The sequence below is a fragment of the Anabrus simplex genome, chromosome 13 (assembly GCF_040414725.1).
Source record: "Anabrus simplex isolate iqAnaSimp1 chromosome 13, ASM4041472v1, whole genome shotgun sequence".
NCBI classification, from domain to species: domain Eukaryota; kingdom Metazoa; phylum Arthropoda; class Insecta; order Orthoptera; family Tettigoniidae; genus Anabrus; species Anabrus simplex.
The window spans coordinates 84,007,678-84,029,968 of NC_090277.1; the positions used below are offsets into that span (position 1 = coordinate 84,007,678).

General features: G+C 37.6%; 1 protein-coding gene across 7 annotated transcripts in view; it reads right to left on the minus strand.

Moving 5' to 3' along the window:
• Positions 1-22,291, minus strand: part of LOC136884883 (trithorax group protein osa) — a 744,453-nt gene that overhangs the window by 32,291 nt on the left and 689,871 nt on the right. For 6 of the 7 annotated variants that reach the window (XM_067157182.2, XM_067157180.2, XM_067157183.2 and 3 more), the window contains 2 exons: positions 12,322-12,441; positions 1,289-1,460 (listed from right to left, as the gene is read on the minus strand). In XM_067157182.2, the coding sequence (XP_067013283.2) occupies positions 1,289-1,460; positions 12,322-12,441 (292 nt within the window). The remainder of the gene's footprint in view (positions 1-1,288; positions 1,461-12,321; positions 12,442-22,291) is intronic. The other variant, XM_067157186.2, reaches the window with a different exon arrangement.

Below are 22,291 nucleotides of genomic sequence, written 5' to 3' on the forward strand. Positions count from 1 at the left end.
TAATCTACGATTATCGAGAGAAATTTTGGAGATCACGCAGTAGCCTTTAGTCTGGCGTAATGAGATGTGTTTATTTTAAACGGGACTCATAGACTTCTTATGTACATAGTAAATTTTTAATTTCAAAACCTTTCTTGTAACACCAAGTTAAGTGTCATTTTATGGATCACTGATGAAAATCAGTAAGTTGGAGTTGTTTGGGCGATGACTATCTAATAAGAATTTGGAAGCCATCTTTTAATCGTGTCTCGTGACCCGTTTCTATGGAAACTGTGGTAAACAACAGTCTATTCCTTGTTGACTGTATTCTAACCCCTAAATTGAAAAAGTCCTCCCTTTTCTTATGATTTAATTTTATTGAGCATTTTCTTCTAATTTCACCTAAAAATCGGTAACATTCATTTACGATTCGGTTATTTCACTGAATTCATACTAGAAGTGTCGGAGAAACAAGTCTCAACTTACCGTTAGTTAATTCACTGCTACTCAACTAATTTAATGATTGATAATTTTTGGTTTTCAAGGATTGTGATCCAAATGACTGTTTCTATATTTTCAAAGGGTCGACTCAACTTATATTATCATTTCTTTTAAGTAATAATCATTTTCCTCTATTTGTTTAATCATTGTATAGTAAGTCCAAATATTATTACTGTTCATTTAAGTTGAAATCCTGATTCATTAAAATTATTTTAAATTTTAATCGATCTTTTCCTTTATAGTTGGTACATTCTCTTCTTTTGATTCACATAGCCTCTACGCCCAGTTGTTGTTGTTTTTTTTGTTTTTTTTACATATATATATATACTCCTTTGGACCTATGAGGTAAGTCTTGTTCTTTACTTGAACGGTCCAGTGTGCTCTGACTGCTATCTTTTGGAAAATTCTGAAGACTCCAAGGTAAAGTTGGGCCTTATCCTGTAGTGTTGTCACATATTCATAATTTTAGTATCCATTTTAATATAGCTGGACCGACCCAATGGCTACACGGTCAACTTATGTTCAAGCGATAGTGCACTGAATCCAGAAATAATATTAAAATTCTTTTCATTACCCTCTCTAGCCTATATTACTAAGTTTCAAAATAATTAACCTAAAATGTTTGCACCTGGAATATTTTGAAAATGGACTAATCTTTCCTTTAAAATAATGCTGTAATTTCAGAAATGTGTGTTCTATTTTTTTTTTCAAATCGTTGATGTTTTTCTATTAGGACCATTTTTATCAACAAGTGAACTTTTGTGTAGACAGGCCTCATATGAGCTAGACAAACAAACTGTATTCTTACCTGTCAGACTCAGGCCCGTAGGGTGGATACATGGGCCGGGTGGCAGGGTAGGTGCCAGAAGGTGGATACTGGGGACTGAACTCCTGGCCCATGGTGTTGGGTGGTCCACGACCATACTGGTCCTGCTGATACTGGGAGTAGCCACCCTGACCCTGGTAGCCCTGTTGCAGACCTGCAACACAAACCATGTTACTATAACACAACAGCAAATGTGTTCCAATTTTTAAACAATATAATACATTACAACATATTCTTGTGTGATGTGCTACAGAAGGTAGTACACACACACACACACACACCACAGGACTAGTTTAAAATCTATCAAGGGGAATACACCTCCGGATTAACATGAAATATGCCAATAATTTGGAGGTATAAGCGAGGAACTATTAAGCAAAATTCAAATATGTAATGCTACAAACACTTTCTGAGCACAAATGCATCATTTTCCTGATAACAGAGAATCCACTACCTTTTAACATAGCCTAATGTTCCTCAACAACAGGTAATTGGAAAGAAAAATTATAATGCAGATCTGGAATAAAGCATTTCTTTTGTCGGTTCACAATGTTGGACCGTAAGTTTAGTCGAAAGAAAATTCATAGCATTGAAAAAATTACTTGCAAAACCAGGTACTAGTGTACTAGTTAACAGTGATTTTATTTATTATAAATTTTGACATAGTGAGACACGGAGACAGAGCGAGGAATGAGGAAATATAGAAAGAAGTTACAGAGGAAAAGGTTATTCGATAAAATACAGAAAAGCAGGCTTAGTTGGCTTCGGCGTGATAAAAGAACGAGTAATGAGAAAGAATGCCAAAAGGACGGCAGAAAGGCAAATGAAGAGCGACTGAGGACGACTACGACCAAACATCGTAAGACAGCAGAATCTCGATGGAACACAGTGTTGGATGGGGAGTGATGAAATGATAGAAGAAAATGAAGAGGAACCATATTTGTCCTATCCAGCTGTAGCTGGAAAACGGGAATTGATGATTAATTTAGCAGTAAAACCTTGCTCTACTTCTAGATTAGGCACAATCCTCTAATATACAGCCCACAATAGTTTTCAGGTGAATTCCTTCCCAAAGACACCAGTTCTGTGCAATCCAAACCGTAGTGATGCGACTCATTTAAAAAAATCACACATGTTTTGCCTGAGATGCCAACCAGGTCACCTTGGCGAGAAGCCAGTAACTGAGCCACTCTGTCAACATGCCTCTTAAAATCTCCAAAGTCTTTTAGATGAGACTATAGAGTGTCAACAGTTTATTCTCTCCGATAAAAATGAGCAATAATTGAGCACAGTCCCCAATTGTTCACAGTTGAATAACATTTCCCAGTAGGTCAAAACTGTCATCCACCTCATCAGTTCACTTTCCTATCAATCTGATTTTCATGTACCGTATTTCCTCTAATATTAAACCCCCTTTTCCCCACTTTTATACAACCACAAAAAAGTAACGGGGTTACAATATGTGCTGGCCTCCCGTTTTGTGCAGTGACTTATGGGTACGAAGAATTATAAATTGTACATGTATAGTATGTATTCTACACTATGCTTTAACAAATTTATGATATTATTCTGAGTCTTCAAAAAAACAGATGGTGTACATACGACTTTTAGCTTACACAGACTGTGTATGTAATCAGTTTTATTTACTTTTATATCACATCATTTGCTTCATCTCATTAACTCCCCTGATGAGGTTGGCATCAGGACGGGCATCCGGTAGTAAAAGCTACATCTCGCGTCATACTCATAAGCAATGGGTTTATCAGACAGTAAACCTAATCACTGCTTTAACATGAATTATCGTCTTGTACCGCCAACTTCCCTGCTACCGGCGTTGTCATCCCAAATGACATCAACTTCACTGCCATCGAGACCATTCGAGATCCTAATCTTTTTGAAATGTTTAAAAATAGTTTTGTGCTAGATTACAGAACACCGAGTATCTATTCGCAAATGGTTTCTAATGATGGTCTCTGTATTTTCGCAGTTGATGTATGTGTAGCAGCCAAATAAATCCGTGCTGTAGAAAGCGTGCCAACCCACCACCTGATCACTAGCAAATGTTACGAGTTGTAATTCCCAATGTAATACATAGTGACTGGAAGCATTCTTTGGATAACTACGGCTGTTGAAAGCCAGACTTTTATTTTTAAGTATATTTCATGCTTGTTCTCTACAATTATAAAATCAGGTTTTACCTAAACAGCTGTCATCGAGATAGAGAAACCGCAATGTTCAGGTTAGGTATGCTATCACTAAGAGCCCGGATAGTGCCAGAAGTTCAGCGGCGAAAAAAATTAATAAACAACAGGAAAGCTTGCCATATTTATAGACAATAAAGATGTGGAGGTAATGCAATTTATTATCATAATGTTTAATTTTGTATGTTTATGTTCTCCACGTATTTATTAATGCATAGTATGATATGCTTGGCGTCTCCGAAAACCGTAAAACTAATAACTCATCACAACAATACTTGTTAGATACACTAACAAGTGAAATAAACTTTATGATTGGATTGTTTCAATCAAGTTTTTACTTCCTCCAAAAAATACCTATACTGGCTTGAGTTATGAGATAACGATCACTTAGTTAATGATCTTGCCTGCTGTATTAATATTCCATAACCATGAATATCCTGAGGTGGTGCAACTTTTTAGGCACGCCCCCAATGGAGATGAGCTACATGCCCAATTTTACTGCATTCCAACCTTCCTGCCATTCTTATCTCTGGCAGTACGAGAAATCGAACTCAGGCCCCCGAGAATGGCAGCTAATTGTGCTAACCATTATGTTGGTGGACATTTTCAACTACAAAACGCAGACATATCGCACGACTGATGCGTGCTTCCAATGCGCAGGTCGGACATACAAAACTGTTCATGTAAGGTTTTTTCCCTTTTTTTTTTCCCAGTTGGTTTTTGTCGCATTTACTCCCATAGATTCACAATTAAGTATTTATTATTTTCCACCTAGTCGATACAATGGTTGCTTAAGGCAATTTAATGGTTAAAAGTGGTACATGTTTTGTATTTTATCAACATCTTCAGCCACGTAACACTGTTTAGATGAAAAATATATAAAATTGACAAAGTAATGCTTAAGAGGAAGTGTCCTTAAGGACTTTGTCAGTTTTATATATTTTTCATCTAAACAGTGTTACGTGGCTGAAGATGTTGATAAAATATGAAACATGTACCACTTTTAACCATTAAATTGCCTTAAGCAATCATAGTATTGACTAGGTGGAAAATAATAAATACTTAATTGTGAATCTATTGAAGTGCGATACGGACCATGAAACTGATTTTATTTACTCCCATATACGACCATGGTCGGATTACGTTTTACGTGTATAAAATACTGCATCCAACCTTAGTTGGATCTGAATTTGCACCAGCTTTTTACGTTCAAAAGTACATTAGATAGCACATAACACGCACGTATACTGGGTCGTGTGATTTAAATAATCACGAGCCTGCCTTGAGGTCACTCTAGTGCGCGGCTGGAATTCCTGTGGCGCTGAATGATATAACAAATAGTCGTAGCAAGTAAATAATTTCTGTCTCGAGCAAGTGACGAGTTATTGCAAGCAGAAGATTCAGGCAATGATCTCATTCTGGAATTAGATTCCAGTGATAGTGAAGGTGAGGAAACACAGACTTCTTTATTTCGCACTGACAATGACGTACCAATCATGTCTTAACGAGTCGTAAAGTTATTATTCCCCCTTAACAGAGTTCGTGGTCAACGCACGATTAAATATTGACATTCACAACAGTGATATGTCATTCGTCAATACATTTCTGACAGATGATTTTATCACTATCTTTGTACACAGACCATGTAATTAGTACTGCGCCTCACCCACTCATGATTTATTCAGTACTGCCGACATTAAATCCAGTGTCAGAAATGAAACATTTTTTTTAGGGCTATATAAAAACGTACTGGGCAGCAGTTAAATGACAACAGGTACTACGACAAAATTACGCCAATATTAGAGCAGTGTAATGACCAATTTCCTTTGGTGTACACAACAGAGCAAAACCTGCCACTAGAGAAAGAAATGCTGGATTGGAGAGAGCGTCTTCAATTAAGTGTTTACAATCCGGGTGAGATCACAAAATATGGAATAATGGTCCGCATGGTTTGTGAATTCGCTAGTGGATTTACATGTGAACTGAAATATACGATGCTAGTGGAATCAGTCTCCACAATACCGTATTTCAGCTTCTAAACACCTCTCTACGTTTGGGATATTCTGTCTGCATGGACGATCATCATAACAGTGTTCAGTTAGCGAAATAATTATGTGAGTGAAACCTGTCATAGGAGAGTCAGTTTGTCAAAACAGGGCTCTATCAAAATAATTTAGGTATCACCAAATACAATTAAATAAAGGTGAGATGACATTTCAATGAGATGGGGAAGTGCTACTTGTTGCGTGGAAGGACAAAATAATAATAATAATAATAAATTAATTTATGCAACAGAGATTATAAAAACAAAAATCCTTGTTTCCTAATGGACAACCATTATGCCACGGATAATCAGACATATCTGAAATTCCCAAATTAGGTAGATTAAAATATTTGAACTGTTTGCCTAAATAATGTCAGAATTTTTATTCAGTACACTTTACTGTTATACAGAGTAATTTTCTCGTTAAATCCCAAAGCATTTCAAAGTAGTGGAGTCTGCCTCATAATACATTTGCTTTTTGCATGAAGTAATAGTGCTATCAACCTGAGATTTGTTTTAAAATAAACTTTGAATTTTTGTTTCCAATTCTGCCATTGGATTTTTTAAAGGCAGCTTTTAGAGGAAACAATTATCCATGTCTTTAGAGCATACTGAAATAATATTTCCAAAAAAATTTGCCAATATTATTAATGCAGTGATTTCCTAGGGGCAGGCAATACCAGTTGTAGCACAGCAATATATGAATCACCTTAGTGGACAAATTACACAGGTTTATCCATATGACAGTTTGAGTGTTCACATATCTGATCACGCGAGAGAACTTTGGAAAGCGTAAATTTATATGACTGAAGGAGAAAAACAATCTCGATGAGATCGTTCACACCACACTAAATACAGGCATCTACGAGTCAGGTCCAACAGTTCCGTTCAGGCAACATAGAATTCTTGAACATTAAATACAACACCAAATCTGATGGAACACATCTTCCAAACATACATATTACACACATTTCAGGCATCAGAAAATCTTCCCTTTTTCAATATTAGTACTTCACTCAAAGTGCAACAAATACAAGACGTGTTCAATCCATAAAATCCAGTGTTCGGTGTCTCATTCATAAACCTAGGAAGTCTAAACAAAGAGATGAAAGGAACAGTTATAAGAAATACAAATCACAGTTACAAGAATACAAACCAAAACACATGGCTTTATAAGAAAAAAGGAGTTAAACCAGCAAGCAAGCTGCCCTTCACCGCACCCATCCACCAGGCATGCTTACAAGAGTATACCACACAAAACATCAGTGCTACTGAAAATAAAACTACCATATGTCTGTGTTTACCTTGAGGTTCTCTTCTTTCCTTCTGGCACTACATTTTCGGTCCCCTCTTTCCAAGAGGAAGTATAGTGTTTTAAGCTTCAAATTAGCACTCACCTTCAAGCCTATAAGAAATTAATCAACTACCACATCAATGCTACAAATTTTAACTCGCTGACCTCGTTATAACCCACGCCCATTCACTTGCTAATAACTGCATCTTGTATCCTAAGGGAACTAGGATGCCATAGCAGAAACACAACAGTGTCCAGCTACCAGACGAGCTGCTGGCTTTGATGCCAGTCAAGTGAACACCAGTTTTGAGTTAGATGTTGAAGAGATCATTAAGTAAGAGTAATCATTACGAGGGGAATTCCTCAAGGTAACATTATTAGACATTTTTGTTTTCTTATATATAAATGATATGAATAAAGAACTGGAATCAGAGATGAGGCTTTTTGCGGATGTTGATGTTCTGTATAGAGAAACAAGTAAGTTAAAAGATTGTGAGCAACTGCAAAAAGACCTCGACAATGGTGAGAGATGGACAGCAGGCAATGTTATGATGATAAACAGGATTAAAAGTCAGGTTGTGAGTTTCACTAACAGGAAAAGTCCTCTGTTTTCATTACTGCACTGATGGGGTGAAAGTTCCTTATGGGGATCATTGTAAGTACCTAGTAATAAGGAAAGGTGATCATGTAAATGGGATTGTAAATAAGGGGTACTGATCTCTGCCCATGATGAGGGTATTTAGGGGTTGTAGTAAGGATGTAAAGGAGAGGGCATGTAAATCTCTGGTAAGACCCCAACTAGAATATGGTTCCAGTGTATGGGACCCTCACTAGGATTACTTGATTCAAGAGCTGGAAAAAATCCAAAGAAAACCTGCTTGATTTGTTCTGGGTAATTTCCGACAAAAGAGTAGCATTACGAAAATTTTGCAAAGTTTGGGCTGTTTGACTACGTGGTATGTTCCGAGCTGTCAGTGGAGAGATGGCGTGGAATGACATTAGTAGACAAATAAGTTTGAGTGGTGTTTTTAAAAGTAGGAAAGATCACAATATGAAGGAAGATAAGGTTGGAATTCAAGAAAACAGATTGGAACAAATATTTATTCACAGATAGGGGAGTTAGAGATTGAAATAATTTATTTGGGAGATGCTCAATAAATTTCCAAATTCTTTGCAATCATTTAAGAAAATGCTAGGAAAACAAGAGATAGGGAAATCTGCCACCTGGGTGACTGCCCTAAATGCAAATCAACAATGATTACTGATTGAGATGAAAGCGGTAATTGCCTATGTGCAGCACAAGAAACAAATGTTATATAAGATATTGTGGGTGCGTCCTGTGATAGTTGGTCATACTGAATGAGGAATGTTTTGTAAAATACAGTCTGAATTAAGAAAATATCCTGGTATCTTATTTAGTTATTATCTCCAGTTATCCACAGAATCATTTTCCTTTTCTCCAACGATAAAGCTGTCCTTGTAGCTGAATAATGGAAAAACATTATTTGACAGTGTATCTGGACACGGAAAATAAATAAATAAATAAATAAATTAATTAATTAAATAAATAAATAAATAAATCTTTCTTTTCTAATGCGAATAGATCTTGTCAACGTCTCTCCAATTCCTTTTTTTTGAACTCCCAGTTTGTATATTGAACAGCAGATGAATCCAATAGTGATGGTCAGGATTGAATTTCATTGTCCATGTTTGAAAGAAATAGACTGTTGTGTGCTGTGATGCTGATTTGGTCTCTGTCCTCATGGCAGCGATGCCAATAACATTTGATGATATAGATGTTGATTCCCATAGGGAACTTAAAATATTTGTCCTGAATGAGTAAATTTATAATACCAATACAATGGTCCATTATTGGACATTATAAATTGGAAAATTGGAAAATTTATAATGTCCAATAACGGACCATTGTATTGGTATTATAAATTTACTCATTTGCTAAGTCCCAACTGACGAGCCCAACTTAGCACACGAGGGCGAAACGCAGGCAACCAAGAATGAGTTAGTTGGAAAACTTATAATGTCCAATAACAGACCATTGCATTGGTATTGCCAATAACATTATCACTTGGCATCTTAGCAGCATTATTAAGTAGGAAGCACTGCCAGTTGGATGCCAGTTGCGATATCACTATCACTATCAGCCATATTCAATCGTATTTACGATGTGGCCTCTCTAAGTCCGAAGCAAGGTAGGTTTTCATGAGGTCTCTCCATCTGAGACGGTCTTGAGCGATATTCTGTTCTGTTGTGATATGTGACTGCTAAATTAATATAACTTACCGAGTAGGGCCAAACAAATGGCGGCTGCAACATGGCGTCTAGTTGGCATCCTAGTGCGATACCACCGTAAGGGTGAGAAATTCGGGAAAAATTCTCTTGTGACAATCTCCAGTGGGGATGATATCATCGTTTTGTCACTTGAAAATAACACCACCCCAGTGAACTCAGAAAATCACAGGAAGTGTGACCAACTCAAAATCCCAAGACAGCAGGCTGAATCACAGGATTTTTTAAGTGTCAGTAAAAAAGTCTTAACATTCCGTGTCGTAATCATTAGCATGTTCAAGACCTTAGCATTGACCCGACAATCTTAACTCAGCTTTCGCAGCTAGATAAAAGTGCGATTGTAATGCAGGCTGTATAAGTGACATGTCTGAAGATCTAAAACCAATCAGCTGAGGCCATATTATTATTATTATTATTATTATTATTACCCTCATCAAAGCTCCGATGTTTTATCTATTTATTTACAGTGAACTCATGTTATTTTTTGTGCAGCAAATTTATGCATCTACAGCAGTGCCTTTGTTAAAGTTGTAAGTTAAAAGTCACCAATGGAATTTCAATGCTTGATACAGGAATAACATAGCACTCTGGTTAAGTAGTAAGGATACTTGGAAACCACAAAGAGACTGTGAAAACCTTTTCTGAGTGAAGTGCAGGTCAGTGTCAACTTTGATATGATGTTTTGATAGCTTGCACAATCCTTGTCACAATGATACTACAAGATCTCAAAGACAGTCAATTACTTAGGACAACAGCATTAAATGGTTCTATTACAAAAGAAAATTGAAAGATGAGAGTAAATGTTAACTAATAGAATAATTTTGTTTGTAAATGGACTGAAAGTCATAATTTTCTGTTAAACTGTAAAACACAAGATATTTTGAGATTAGTGTCAAGCAGAAAGAAATACACCGCTGTGCAAAACTTAAGGACGAGATAGATAAAGCAAAATAACATATCAACTACTCTGTGGAAATGAATGGAAGTATGGTAACGTTGCCAGAGGTCTCCCATACATGCATACAAATATGGTGTGAGGTCAGCGTGACTACAGTGCCAAATGGGCCTGGCCCCACAAAACAAGGCAGTTGAAGGAACGGGACTAGACAGTGTGAGTCAATCAATCAGTGAGCTGTTATGGTGCACTGTGGTGGTGTTATTCATTACAACATGGTCCAGAGACAACATTTGGATGACTTCACACGGGAAGAATCATAGGGAAAGTGGACGGACAAAGTGTGACGAGTGTAGCCCAGGCATTTGGTACTGCTCACAGCATTGTTTCACGTGCATGGAGAGCATTCCGAACCACAGGCACTGCTGCCTGAAGGAGAGGAGGGGGTCGACCACAGTCAACTACAGCACCAGATGACCGTTACATTGTGCAACAGACAAGAAGAGACTTGCGTCATACAGCGGATGCAATTGCAACTATATTTACCAGGACTGCAAGGCACCCAATCTCATGCTCCATAGTGGCACGGCGACAGCATGAGGGAGGTCTGTTTGCCCGACGATCATTACGTTGTGTTCCGTTGACACCCGCATACATATCGGCAACACCGGTTGTGATCGTGCCAAGAGCATCAGGTCTGGACCGACGAGGAGTGGGGTCGCGTGCCCTTCTCAGATGAGAGAAGATACAGTCAGAGTAGTGATGCTAGATGTACCCTTATCTGGCGAGAAGTGGGAACACGTAATGCACCCAGGAACATTGTCGAATACGATCATTTTGGTGCTCCAAGTGTTATGGTGTGGGGAGGCATAATGTTGCATGGGCATACCGACCTCCAAATCTTTGAACAGGGCGCATTCACCGGTCAACGTTATTGTGATGGTCTACTCCTTCCCCGTGTGCATCTTTTCCGGGGTGCATCTGGCCCTGACTTCATTTTTATGGATGACAATGCACAACCACATCGAACAGCGCAGGTGGAGGAGTTCTTGGAACGAGAGGATATTCGACGAATGGACTGGCCTACTTGTTCCTCTGACTTAAATTCCAGTGAGCACGTGTGGGATGTGTTGGGCAGACGTATTGAAGCACGTCCACATGCACCAATGACCATACAGCAGTTGTCAACCGCGCTGGTGGAGGAATGGAATGCCTTACCACAAGAACCGCTTATCAATCTTGTGGCCAGCATGGTAACACGTTCCAGAGATTCGCTGTCCGTGGTGATCACACACCCTTTTAAGAGCCATGTCCATTCTTTTGTGATGTCCAGGGGACCATCATGAGTCGCAGTGACTTGCGTGTAATTTATTGTCTCTGTATAAAACTGTCATTTCTGTTCGTCTCATCGCATATTCCTTTCAGTTGCTTAACCTACCATACTGTAGCAGTTCTTCCTACGTATGGTTCAAGTTTCATCGAGCTATGTTACTTGGCAGTGATACAACATGCAAAAGTTTTGCACAGCAGTGTATTTGGACCATTTCCAGGATGAAGGGATTACAATGGAGTTCTAATTTCAAACAGCATCTTTCTTCTTCTTTACCCAAACCCTGGCAGGATCGTTGGTATGAACTGTGTTGTACATATGGATTTGAATCTGTTTAACAGCAAGAGGTTCTTCCTGTCGCCAACCTATTTCAAAAGGTGTATATCACTATCGCGCGTTTTTGTGGTGGTTGGTAGTGGTGTTCATGTACGTACGGAGATGAACACACGCCCTGTCCCCAAGCCAGAGGAATTAACCAGACATGGCTAAAATCCTCGACCCGAACAAAAATCAAACCTGGACCTTCTAAGGCAGAAGTCGTGTGATGATGTCCATTCAGTTGAGGAACCTGACTCTGTTTTCAAAAATATATCAAGAAAACAGAAATCAGTTTTGTTTTTTATTTTGGTATCTCCTTTACCTTGCTTTAAGAAGGTCTATGTTACAGCTACTTGCAGCTGCGCAATTCAGAACAATTCACACACAAACCATCTCATGCACTGAAATACTTAACAAGGACAATCCTTCACTGTATGTGGTGTACAACAAAGTCACATAATAAAGAGACTGGACAATACAGCATTAAAAGAATTAAAACATGCTAGCAAAGTTAAAAGAGTAACATGAAAATATGCATCGATGATGGAGACACAAAGAGAGAACAAAGGGAAGAAGAGGCAGGCAGGCAAACAGACAAGCAGGCAGCAGGGCAAGCTAGTTCGTACCTGGGGGGCGGGGCGGGCCGCCCGGGAAGCCTGGCCTCTGAGAAGGGCCTGGCCCCACGTCGTCAAAAGGGTTGGAAACGCTAATGTTATCCCCCGGACCGTGCGTCGACACCCCCACACCTAGCGGGCAGGTAGATAAGCAACCATTCGCATTACTCTCTATGGTGCCAACAACCACTTATAACCTAACAACTACACGTGAGACAGGTGATGCACAGCGTTAGCCTTTGGTCACAGCATTTAGCAGAACCCAGAACTATAAACATATACACTCCCTCCCAGGAGCACGATATGCCACTCTCCTCACATGGAGATACCAGAGAACTAGAGACAATTGCTTTACTTCAACTGGGAAACTTCTCATAAATACATTTTACGCGGAAATTGTTTAGGCTGTTTCCTTCTGATACAAGAGATCGTTTCATAAGTTTCATAAGTCACGACAACCATGTTATATCTTCCAAATATGAGGGAACAAAGTCAGTCTAGTATATACATTTTAAAACATGTCTCGCATTCTACTGAATGCTACTGACAAATGGCATTTAAATGCACTCGTGGTTAGGTAACATGCTATACCAGTAGTGCTCCAAGATGAATGTGAGTTAAGTTGAAAGCAGTCAAAGGCGAAAATTGCAGCTCTCAATGGCAGAAATTCACATCAGTGTCAAGTGGAACTTAAGAGAAGAGTTGGGTAGCTTTCGAGGTCTTCAAACGTAGACATATAATAACTGTTGAACTATCCTGTATCTGCTCACACGGAGGTGTTGGCAACAGTTATTGTAAAGTGTAAACAGAAATTATCCACACAAACTGGTATTTCTGTGTCGAGAGTGCTCCGAACTTCACAACAGGACTAGCAGATGCATAAGGTTTGTGTTAATTTATGTTTCTTTTGACTGCCCCTTGCCATTAACCCCTGTGCCTGGACCCAATTTGGTGCTAGAATTGAGATGAACTTATTTAACGCCAAAAACTTCATAATTGGTCCGTATTGAAAAAAGATTTACATTCATCAAAGATAAAGGTAGGATTCTCCACCTGTTCAATACTAAAATGTGATATAATTAAAATGTCACATTTTTATTGTTAATTATTTTAGGTACCGGTTTCGGCATTTTTTATGCCATCATCAGCCTAGGGTTAAGCAAACAAGGACATTGAGTAAATTACATATGTATGTACACAGAAAAACCTTCTCAAATACCTAGCAATTTATAATTGCGCCATAACATAAGACATTTGACTGCACAAATATCTCCTATAGTACGCGCACTTTTTCTTGAGCCCTAGTTCCCATTCGTTACTATGGAGATCCGGGCTCAAGATAAAGTGCGCGTATAGTATACATATCATAATAAAGTTCTAAAAAAAGAGGTAAAATTATTCTATATACAGCTCTATGCATTTCTATCAACTGGTAATGTTAAATGCTGTAATTGTGTATAGAATTACAGTAGCCAACAAGTTTGTGCAAAATCTTGACTATCTAAACAGCTGATTAAAATTAGACTATCGACCTTGGAGCAATATATAAAAACTATTGGTTGATCTTTTGGAATTTTAAGCTTGTTAATAACTGAATTGAGTATATCAAATAGGATAGTAGGTTTTTCGGACAGTTCATTAAGATTAAACTTAGGGTTGTAGTACTGGTCCAAAAGAATGAAGCACTGCTCTATTAGGTCTAAAAGAAGCCCTTTACTCATTATTTCGATGCTATCTAAATCATTGTTGATGCCGTAAAAGCTGTGTTTGTAATCATGCGTATGCTGTCCTATTGCTGAGAATCTTTTATATTTAATGGCATTAACGTATTCGTTATATCTGATTTTGAAGGATCTCCCTGTCTGCCCAATATAAACGCTGGAACAGTCATTACCGTGAAATCTGTACACACCTGGCTTATCGAAAGGTTTGGGAAGGTTGACATGGCTAGAATTATGGAATGGATCAAGATTTCTGTTGTTGGTTGGTTTTAAAGGCGATTTTAATGTTTTTCTTTTTGAATATGTTAGTTACTCGGTAAATATCAGGGCTAAATGTAAAGGTTAAAATTGCCTAATACCTTTCTTGATCCGTTTACACAGTATTCAATTTCTTTTATGTCCGTTTGAATCGAGATCTTTCCAGAGTTACGTTTGACCAGCTGAAAACATCGTTTTTCATGAAATCTCACCTGTCAACCTACGACCTCAGTCCACTCACATTTTTTAATATACTACTGAAATATAGGTTCAAAAACTATTTTATGCCCTACTAAGTCAAGCTATTTCAGTAAGATTTAAGCAAGATACATGCCATGAAAGTTTTTTACTTGATTCCAAAAATCCGACCAATTTATGATGGCTCTCTGATTATAATCCATGAGGAACTATTTTTACAAACATCGGACAATAAATGGTCTTCTCTTTTATACTGTATTGTAATACTCTGAATAGCTAATAATGTATATATGCTAAAATCTCTCATGATAGAACGTTCAAAAAAGATTTTATATATTGCTCCAAGGTCAATAGTCTAATTTTAATCAGCTGTTTAGATAGTCAAGAAGATTTTACACAAACTTGTTGGCTACTGTAATTCTATACACAATTACAGCATTTAACATTACCAGTTGATAGAAATGCATAGAACTGTATATAGAATAATTTTACCTCTTTTCTAGAACTTTATTATGATATGTATAGGAGATATTTGTGCAGTCAAATGTTTTATGTTATGACAATGCAATTATAAATTGCTAGGTATTTGAGAAGGTTTTTCTGTGTACATACATATGCAATTTACTCAATGTCCCTGTTTGCTTAACCCTAGGCTGATGATGGCATAAAAAATGCCAAAATTGGTACCTAAAAAATTAACAATAAAAATGTGTCATTTTAATTATATCACATTTTAGTATTGAACCCTTTATCTTTGAATGAGATGAACTTCACACATATACAGTGGATTTATGTTGCTACTCCTTTATCGGAAGATATAACACAATTGTAAAACAACCATTGTATTAAAATTTGCACTTACAATGTGAAGCTTAGTCGTGTAGAGACATGAATCCTGCCTCCTTGAGAAAAAAAATCATGGTTACAGAAGAAAATTCCCATTAACAGGCAAGATCATTACTGAGGAAGTTTTCAAGAGAATTAGGGAAACATACACAAAACAAAAGCAAAACAATCAATGGTCTAACATCTATGAGGAAAAAGCGAACAGGCAACCAAAAAGGTAATTATTCATAGAAGAATTCAAACAAAAAATGATTGATGACATTATGATTTCACACCAACATTATAATCCCCATCTGCAAAATTACGACAACGTCAAGAGCAAGAGACTTGCTTTGCGTTTAGCTCTTTGAGTAAATTTCTACAATAAAATAATAATAAACACATGAGCACATGAACAAGAAGAAAACTGGAATATGTCAACTTGACAAAAATACCAGTTGAAATAAAAATGCTTCTGGATCCCTCAACAAAAAGGGTGCAAGGTAAATGTGGAAAGCAGAATTGTTGGAAATCCTTTGGAACATGTCCTATCATTATTTTAGTTCTAAGTTATAGCCCACTTCCCTGCTAAGAATATGTTGCTTTTTATACATGTAACGAGGAGTACAACAGTTGACTTCCCCATGTGTCTTATAATCAAGATGGTAAGGGAAAGATGTGTTCCAGCCTGCCTGTCACTCATAACTGTTACACAAATGGTTCCTCAGAATAGCAACTAAACCACTAATCATGTTCATAAAATTAGTCAGAGGAACATGAAAAAGAGTACTTACTGGACAGCTTGATCTGACGGCTGTTCCTTTCCAATTCTTATGTTAATATTTTGTTACCCAAATAATAGAGTAACAAAATCACAACTGAATGACAGAAAGTTCTTTCAACCACATCAATTAGAGTTTCCCTTCACCCGTGGTTTCATGAAAACTCTTAAGCTGGCGAGCTCTAGTGCAAAGTCATTAATAAGTACTCTAAATATTGATCACTTCGAAACGATGTGCTCTCCTGCCATTTCCAGCTATTTACAAGATACAAGCTGCAAATGCTCTATCATAATTCCAGTATAAAAAGTTCATTACTGGAAATGTTAAATTTCCCAACTATATCAACTGCTTTGACAGTCACTGTTGTTTATACAGTATGAAGTCAACCAACTCTCAGGGAATTTTCCTATAATAAATAACAAATCCACTTCCTCTTCCACTCCTGGAAGCACACAGTCAATACAAACATGGTTGACTGCCTTATACATCTTCCACAATGACAAAAACAGCCTGATACAAGTGATCACAGAAGACGAGATAGAAGGAAAATTTAGACGTGAGTGCACGTGCAACCTCAGACATAAAGGATACGGCAACCCTCATTAAGAAATATTACTTCATGATGTTCGCCAACCATCTGTGAGGAGACGGCACCATAAGAACATGAAGTGTTGGAGACCGACGGATATATGAAGTGGCAATGAGAAAACGAGCCCTCTGTGCAGGCAGCGTCACAGCTGGCTGGTCCAATGAGCAGTCAGTGCAAAAGGAATGAAAAAGGAGAGGAAGCATCAGTCGACACTGGCTGGCTGAGACAGAGTAAAAGAAGCATGTGCAGTCAGGAGGTTAGAGTGTTATACAGACCCAAGTTTTAAGACACTTAGCTAAAAGTTGATGGCAAGGTCTGCTGAAATATACATCTGCAGGCACGCCTTGCAGTATCAAGACTTAAAATAAGTTAAGTGAGAGGAAAGAAACACAAACATGCATAATATCACACGAAGTGTCTCGAGGGTTTCGTAGCTGCGATCAGCAGCCACTGGGTATACAACACCAATCCAGCTCAATGCATAATCAACTGACTACTACTGGGAATTCAGTTCACCACTAATAAGTTCAATAAATTTAAGGAGGCTTTTCCCAGCCCCATCTATCTACTAAGATAACACTGTCACCAGCTGTCTCACATGGAAGGAGGCTAGCATTGGTGGAATAACAGTTTTGTGTGGAGCTGTTCAACCTTCCTAGAGCAAGCATTTCAGGATCAGGGTCTAGACGCAAATAAACAATTTGTCATTACAACTATGTTAAATAAAAAGTTTCACAAATATTTCATGGTAAGACTATGAATCTAATATAAACTTATATTACTACTACATAAAAGCAGGAAAGGAACATTAAGAGGATTGTACATTATGTCCATTTTCATCCCTCAATATTCTGCAGAGAATCCACTGACCAGTAGATACATGTGGCAAAACCACATCAGAAGTTTTTAATCTCATGAACAGACTAATTGAAAATAAAACTTAAGATATCTAGAGAAGCACATTAATCCCTGTGCCACACAGGAGCAATCCTTTTGGACATTAGTAGACAAATAAGTGGTGTCTTTAAAAATAGGAAAGATCACAATATGAAGATAAAGTTGGAATTCAAGAGGACGGGCAAATATTCGTTTATAGGAAGGGGATTGGAATAACTTACCAAGGAAGATGTTCAATAAATTTCCAATTTCTTTGAAATCATTTAAGAGAAAGCTAGAGAAAACACAGATAGGGAATCTGCCACCTGGGCGACTGCCCTAAATGCAGATCAGTAGTGACTGACTGATTTGCTCAATACGCAGGATGATTCACCTAAGTTATCCACCTCAAACTACTTCTGATTCGTTAAAGATATAGACATTCAGTTTTCAAATTCTTGAGTTGTATTAAGGAGCTCATAAAATACTGTCCTATCCCTCTCAATCACATACATAATTACCAACAAACAGGTAGCAACTTTGTTTTTTGTTTTCCTTTTAAATGGGACTATACTAATTTCACCCAATAGAACAATTAAGAATCGAGCGATGTGCTTTCTCTGCAAATCAGATGAATGCTTTTGGAGATATTAAAGGGTTTCAAATGCCTAGGTATTAGAAAGCAACGCACCACTCGCTGCGATGTCCAGTGTATTGTCCTCCTGCACGACTCACGCTACCGAACGCATTCCATACATAGCATATTGTGATGGTATTGTGTTTGTCAAAATGTCTGATAGTCAGCCACACTCGTAAGAATGGAATTAGAAGACACGTTCACAAGAAACTAAATGGGCGAGTTTTGTTTCATTTTAAATTTTAATGTGTAAATTAATTCAATTTTCTCAGGTCCGCCAGTACTAAAAGACTACAGTAATTATTTCAACCTAATCACTACGTACATCGATCTTACATGTTGGCTTTGAGGAGGACCAAACAGCCCAACAATAATGTTGCCCGTTCAAGTTTACATCCATTCTTTCCAATGACCATGTCATTCATTGGAGTTTGAAGTTGTTGATTTCATCTCATGTACTGTGTACTCATGAGAATAATAATAAAACACTGGAATTATTACATTTCACTGTGTTATCTAGTCTTTTACCAATTCAACGGCAATGAAACAAAAGCTTTGCAACTCCGAAATGCTGTAGGCCTACATCACATTGTTTATTTCTCCAGCCCCTTCCCCCTCATTCCCCCCTCGAGATAATGGCGAGGTATGTGTTTATCAACAAGGCGCGAGTCAAGCATGAGAACTATGCACCCGATATCAAGGTGAGTGGCGGATCTCTTAATAATACCCACACATTCGAAATCCTTTAATAAGCACATCCCTGAATTTGCTCAATTCTTAATTATTCCATTGGGTGAAATTACTTTGGTCCAATTAAAAAATTTTTAAAAAATTTAAAAAGTTGCTACCGGTTCCTTAATCACATGTATGATTGAGAGGAATAGGAGAGTATTTAATGAGCCCCTTAATACAATTTAAGAATTTGAAAATAGAATGTCTATATCTTCAACAGATCAGATTATATTTGAGGTGGACAACTTAGCTGAATCACCTTATATAACGACCTGAGGCACATATTAACACTTAATTATACTTTATATAAAATACAGCAAGAGTCAAAATTCCCAAAATGTTTACTACATTAGACTTCGTTATTTATGGGCACGGTTTCCAAGTTTTCTCTAATCCTTCAATGTTACATCACACAGTCGAAGGAGTTTTCATCAGCTCCCATTTCCTCATTTTCATTCAGAGTGGCAGCATTAAGTTCTGCACAGCCATACATACAGTGGTGTAACTATTCATTCCTTTCTTTCTCAGATTTCTTAAACATTTCTGATAGAGAATCTTGTTTGGTATAATCTAATGATGCTATCATCATCTTATCTTAGATCAGTGAACTTTTCATTTTATTTGCAGAACCCAATAACGTTTTCTCCGTGCTCTCTCCTCCCGTTTTTACATTTCACCCTTTATTTAAGGTACCCTATTTCTCTTCTTTAAGCAATCGGACAAGGATTGGATCACAACTGAGAACAACCGATGGAGATGCAGTGAAATGGAAAGGAATGGTAATTCACCTAGATAAAGTTGATTCTCATGAAGTTGATTCTCAGTTTATAGCATGGCTATGAGTTTAACGTCTTACTAGCACCGACATATTTTTGGTGACCGTGGAATGGAAAAGCCGTAATTACGGCGAAACCTCACTATTTTTCTGGTGTGAAAATGGGAAAACAGCAGAAAACAATCTTCAGCGCTGCGAACGGAGAGGTACAAATACCACTCCTGAATGCAAGCTTGCAGCTACATGACACGTCCTAACACATGGTCTCCTCTTCCCCGAGTGATGGAGACAAGTATCAAAATATTTCCAATTGTTGTTCTCTCATTTTCCCCTACCCATCCTGTGTATTCTTCCTTAAATGATCTATTGCACCTGTCGACATTAATTAGAGATCTGCACAAATAAGTCCAAATGTAACTGAACAATAATCACCAGTAAACTTACACCACAACGCAAGTATGTTCTTGTATGCCGTTGTTCAGTACTACAGCATCATCGGCTCATAACGATACATCTTGTGAATAACTGTTAATATTTTTCACATTCATAATGTTTCACAATAACAATCTTCATTAATAAATTGTTATTTTAGGCATTAACATTTGCATCATGAAACTTTCAAAATTAATTTGAAATATATTTTTAGCAGGAATTTTTTTCACGTGTGATTTTATCACATTTCACATTAGAATATTTTTGAAACTTTTTTTGTTCATATTTACAAAATACATATTCTGAAAAATAGCCTGCCCGGTGGCCACGACTGTTAAGGTGTCAAGTCTGTAAGGTCTGACACTGTGGTTAGCACGTTCGAGTCCCATTTGTCGAAAAAAATTTCACCATCAGAATGTTGGCCAGCATCGTAAAAGTGGTGGTAGACAATTCCATCCCTCGATTGCGTACCAAAAGCCTGGATTCAATTCCATACCTCTCCTCCGTCTATATATGGTTATTTGTCTGTCGGATGGAGATCTTAAGCCTTGAGCAGACCCCTTGGTGAAATTCAACAGGAGTATGCTGTGTGCCAGCACTTGGCTTCACCTTCTCCTTTCCTACTTCATAAACAACATAATTCATTTCATCTCGTAACTCTTCTGATGAGGTTGACGGCAGGAACGCCATCCGATCGTAAAAACTTGCTACGAAGATTCATGGGAAAAGTGTGAAATCCAATAACTCCTTAGCAATTATAACTTTTAAAAATCTAATTGTACCGTTTATTCCACAACAATATGTTCTTCCTATGATTTATAAAATTGAAACCGTAGTGCAAAAATACCTTGCTGATGTTTATATTCATGAAACTAGATTCTCGGTGTCCAATTCATGCACTAGTAAACTCGTACCGCAAAAACATACAACAGATAATACAAGATCATCTCATATTCATATTAGATCCATATGAACAGATGTCGACAACCTTCAACTAAGTGTTGATGAACAATTCATTTGTGAGACTGACTGGCAATCACCCCAGGTCATGTTGATTAATAATCATCATACAATAATATGGAGTTAATACATACAACAATACACATCGCTATAATTGTCAAGCGAGTATTAGTATCTACATACTCACACAATGCCATACTTATTAGTGCATGTCTCATATCTTCACTTGTGAGCTCCTAATAAATCTTATTATCTAATAAGCAGAACTCAAAATATAAATTATCATTTTCAGAGGCAGTTGTAAATACATGGTAACTTACCAGCCATTACGCTCACAACTTTTGAATAACACATTAAATTTATTTCAGTAAGAGCAATGCAGATGATTGGGAATGAGAAATGGACACCTGTACAAAACATTTTGTGAGGGTCATAAGCTGCACTAAGCATACAAACTGAAAAAAAAGAAGCAGGTGGCCCACAGCATCAACTAGCCTAAGTTTAAGCAGGTTTACATTCATTCCTACGTACTACAGACAATTCTAGTCTAATATCCCTGCTTGCTGGTCTATCTCAGCAATCTTCCTGTTCTCTACAATACCACAAACACACCCATTTTCAGAAAACACAGCAACAAGAAATTTTATTAACTTAGGAAATAGGTTACCACTGCCTTCATACGTAAAATTCACAGATTCTCACATCCTATTACCCCAGAAAACACACTATAAATCCATAATGAACCTGATTCTTCACTTCCCAAAATCAACTGTAGTTGATCCATATTAGGGCCTTGGGACATCCATCATTCTCTGCCTCATGAAACAGCAGGGTGAAAACTGATAACCTGTGTTGTTATAGGGAGCGAGCACGATACTAGTAACAGAGCGCTCTGGCGGAGTTCCGAGAATTAATACGGTGAGAGTGCGTTCCGCTGAAGTGAAGACTTGCGTCATAGTTTCGGCAAAAAATATTGTTGCATCTTGTCAAGATATGAAGTAGTGCTATGGAAATTGTAATACAATATGGGTGTGAGTACATACACTTCCAAAATAGTCGCAAGTCAACAGTGAATAAAGCGCAGAAACTAATTGACAGTGGCCATGTGTTTGCAGTTCTACGTTCTTTATTATTGGTGGCAACAAATTTGCTGGCACACAAGCTACGTAAACAATGTCTCTGATATACGGAAACAGA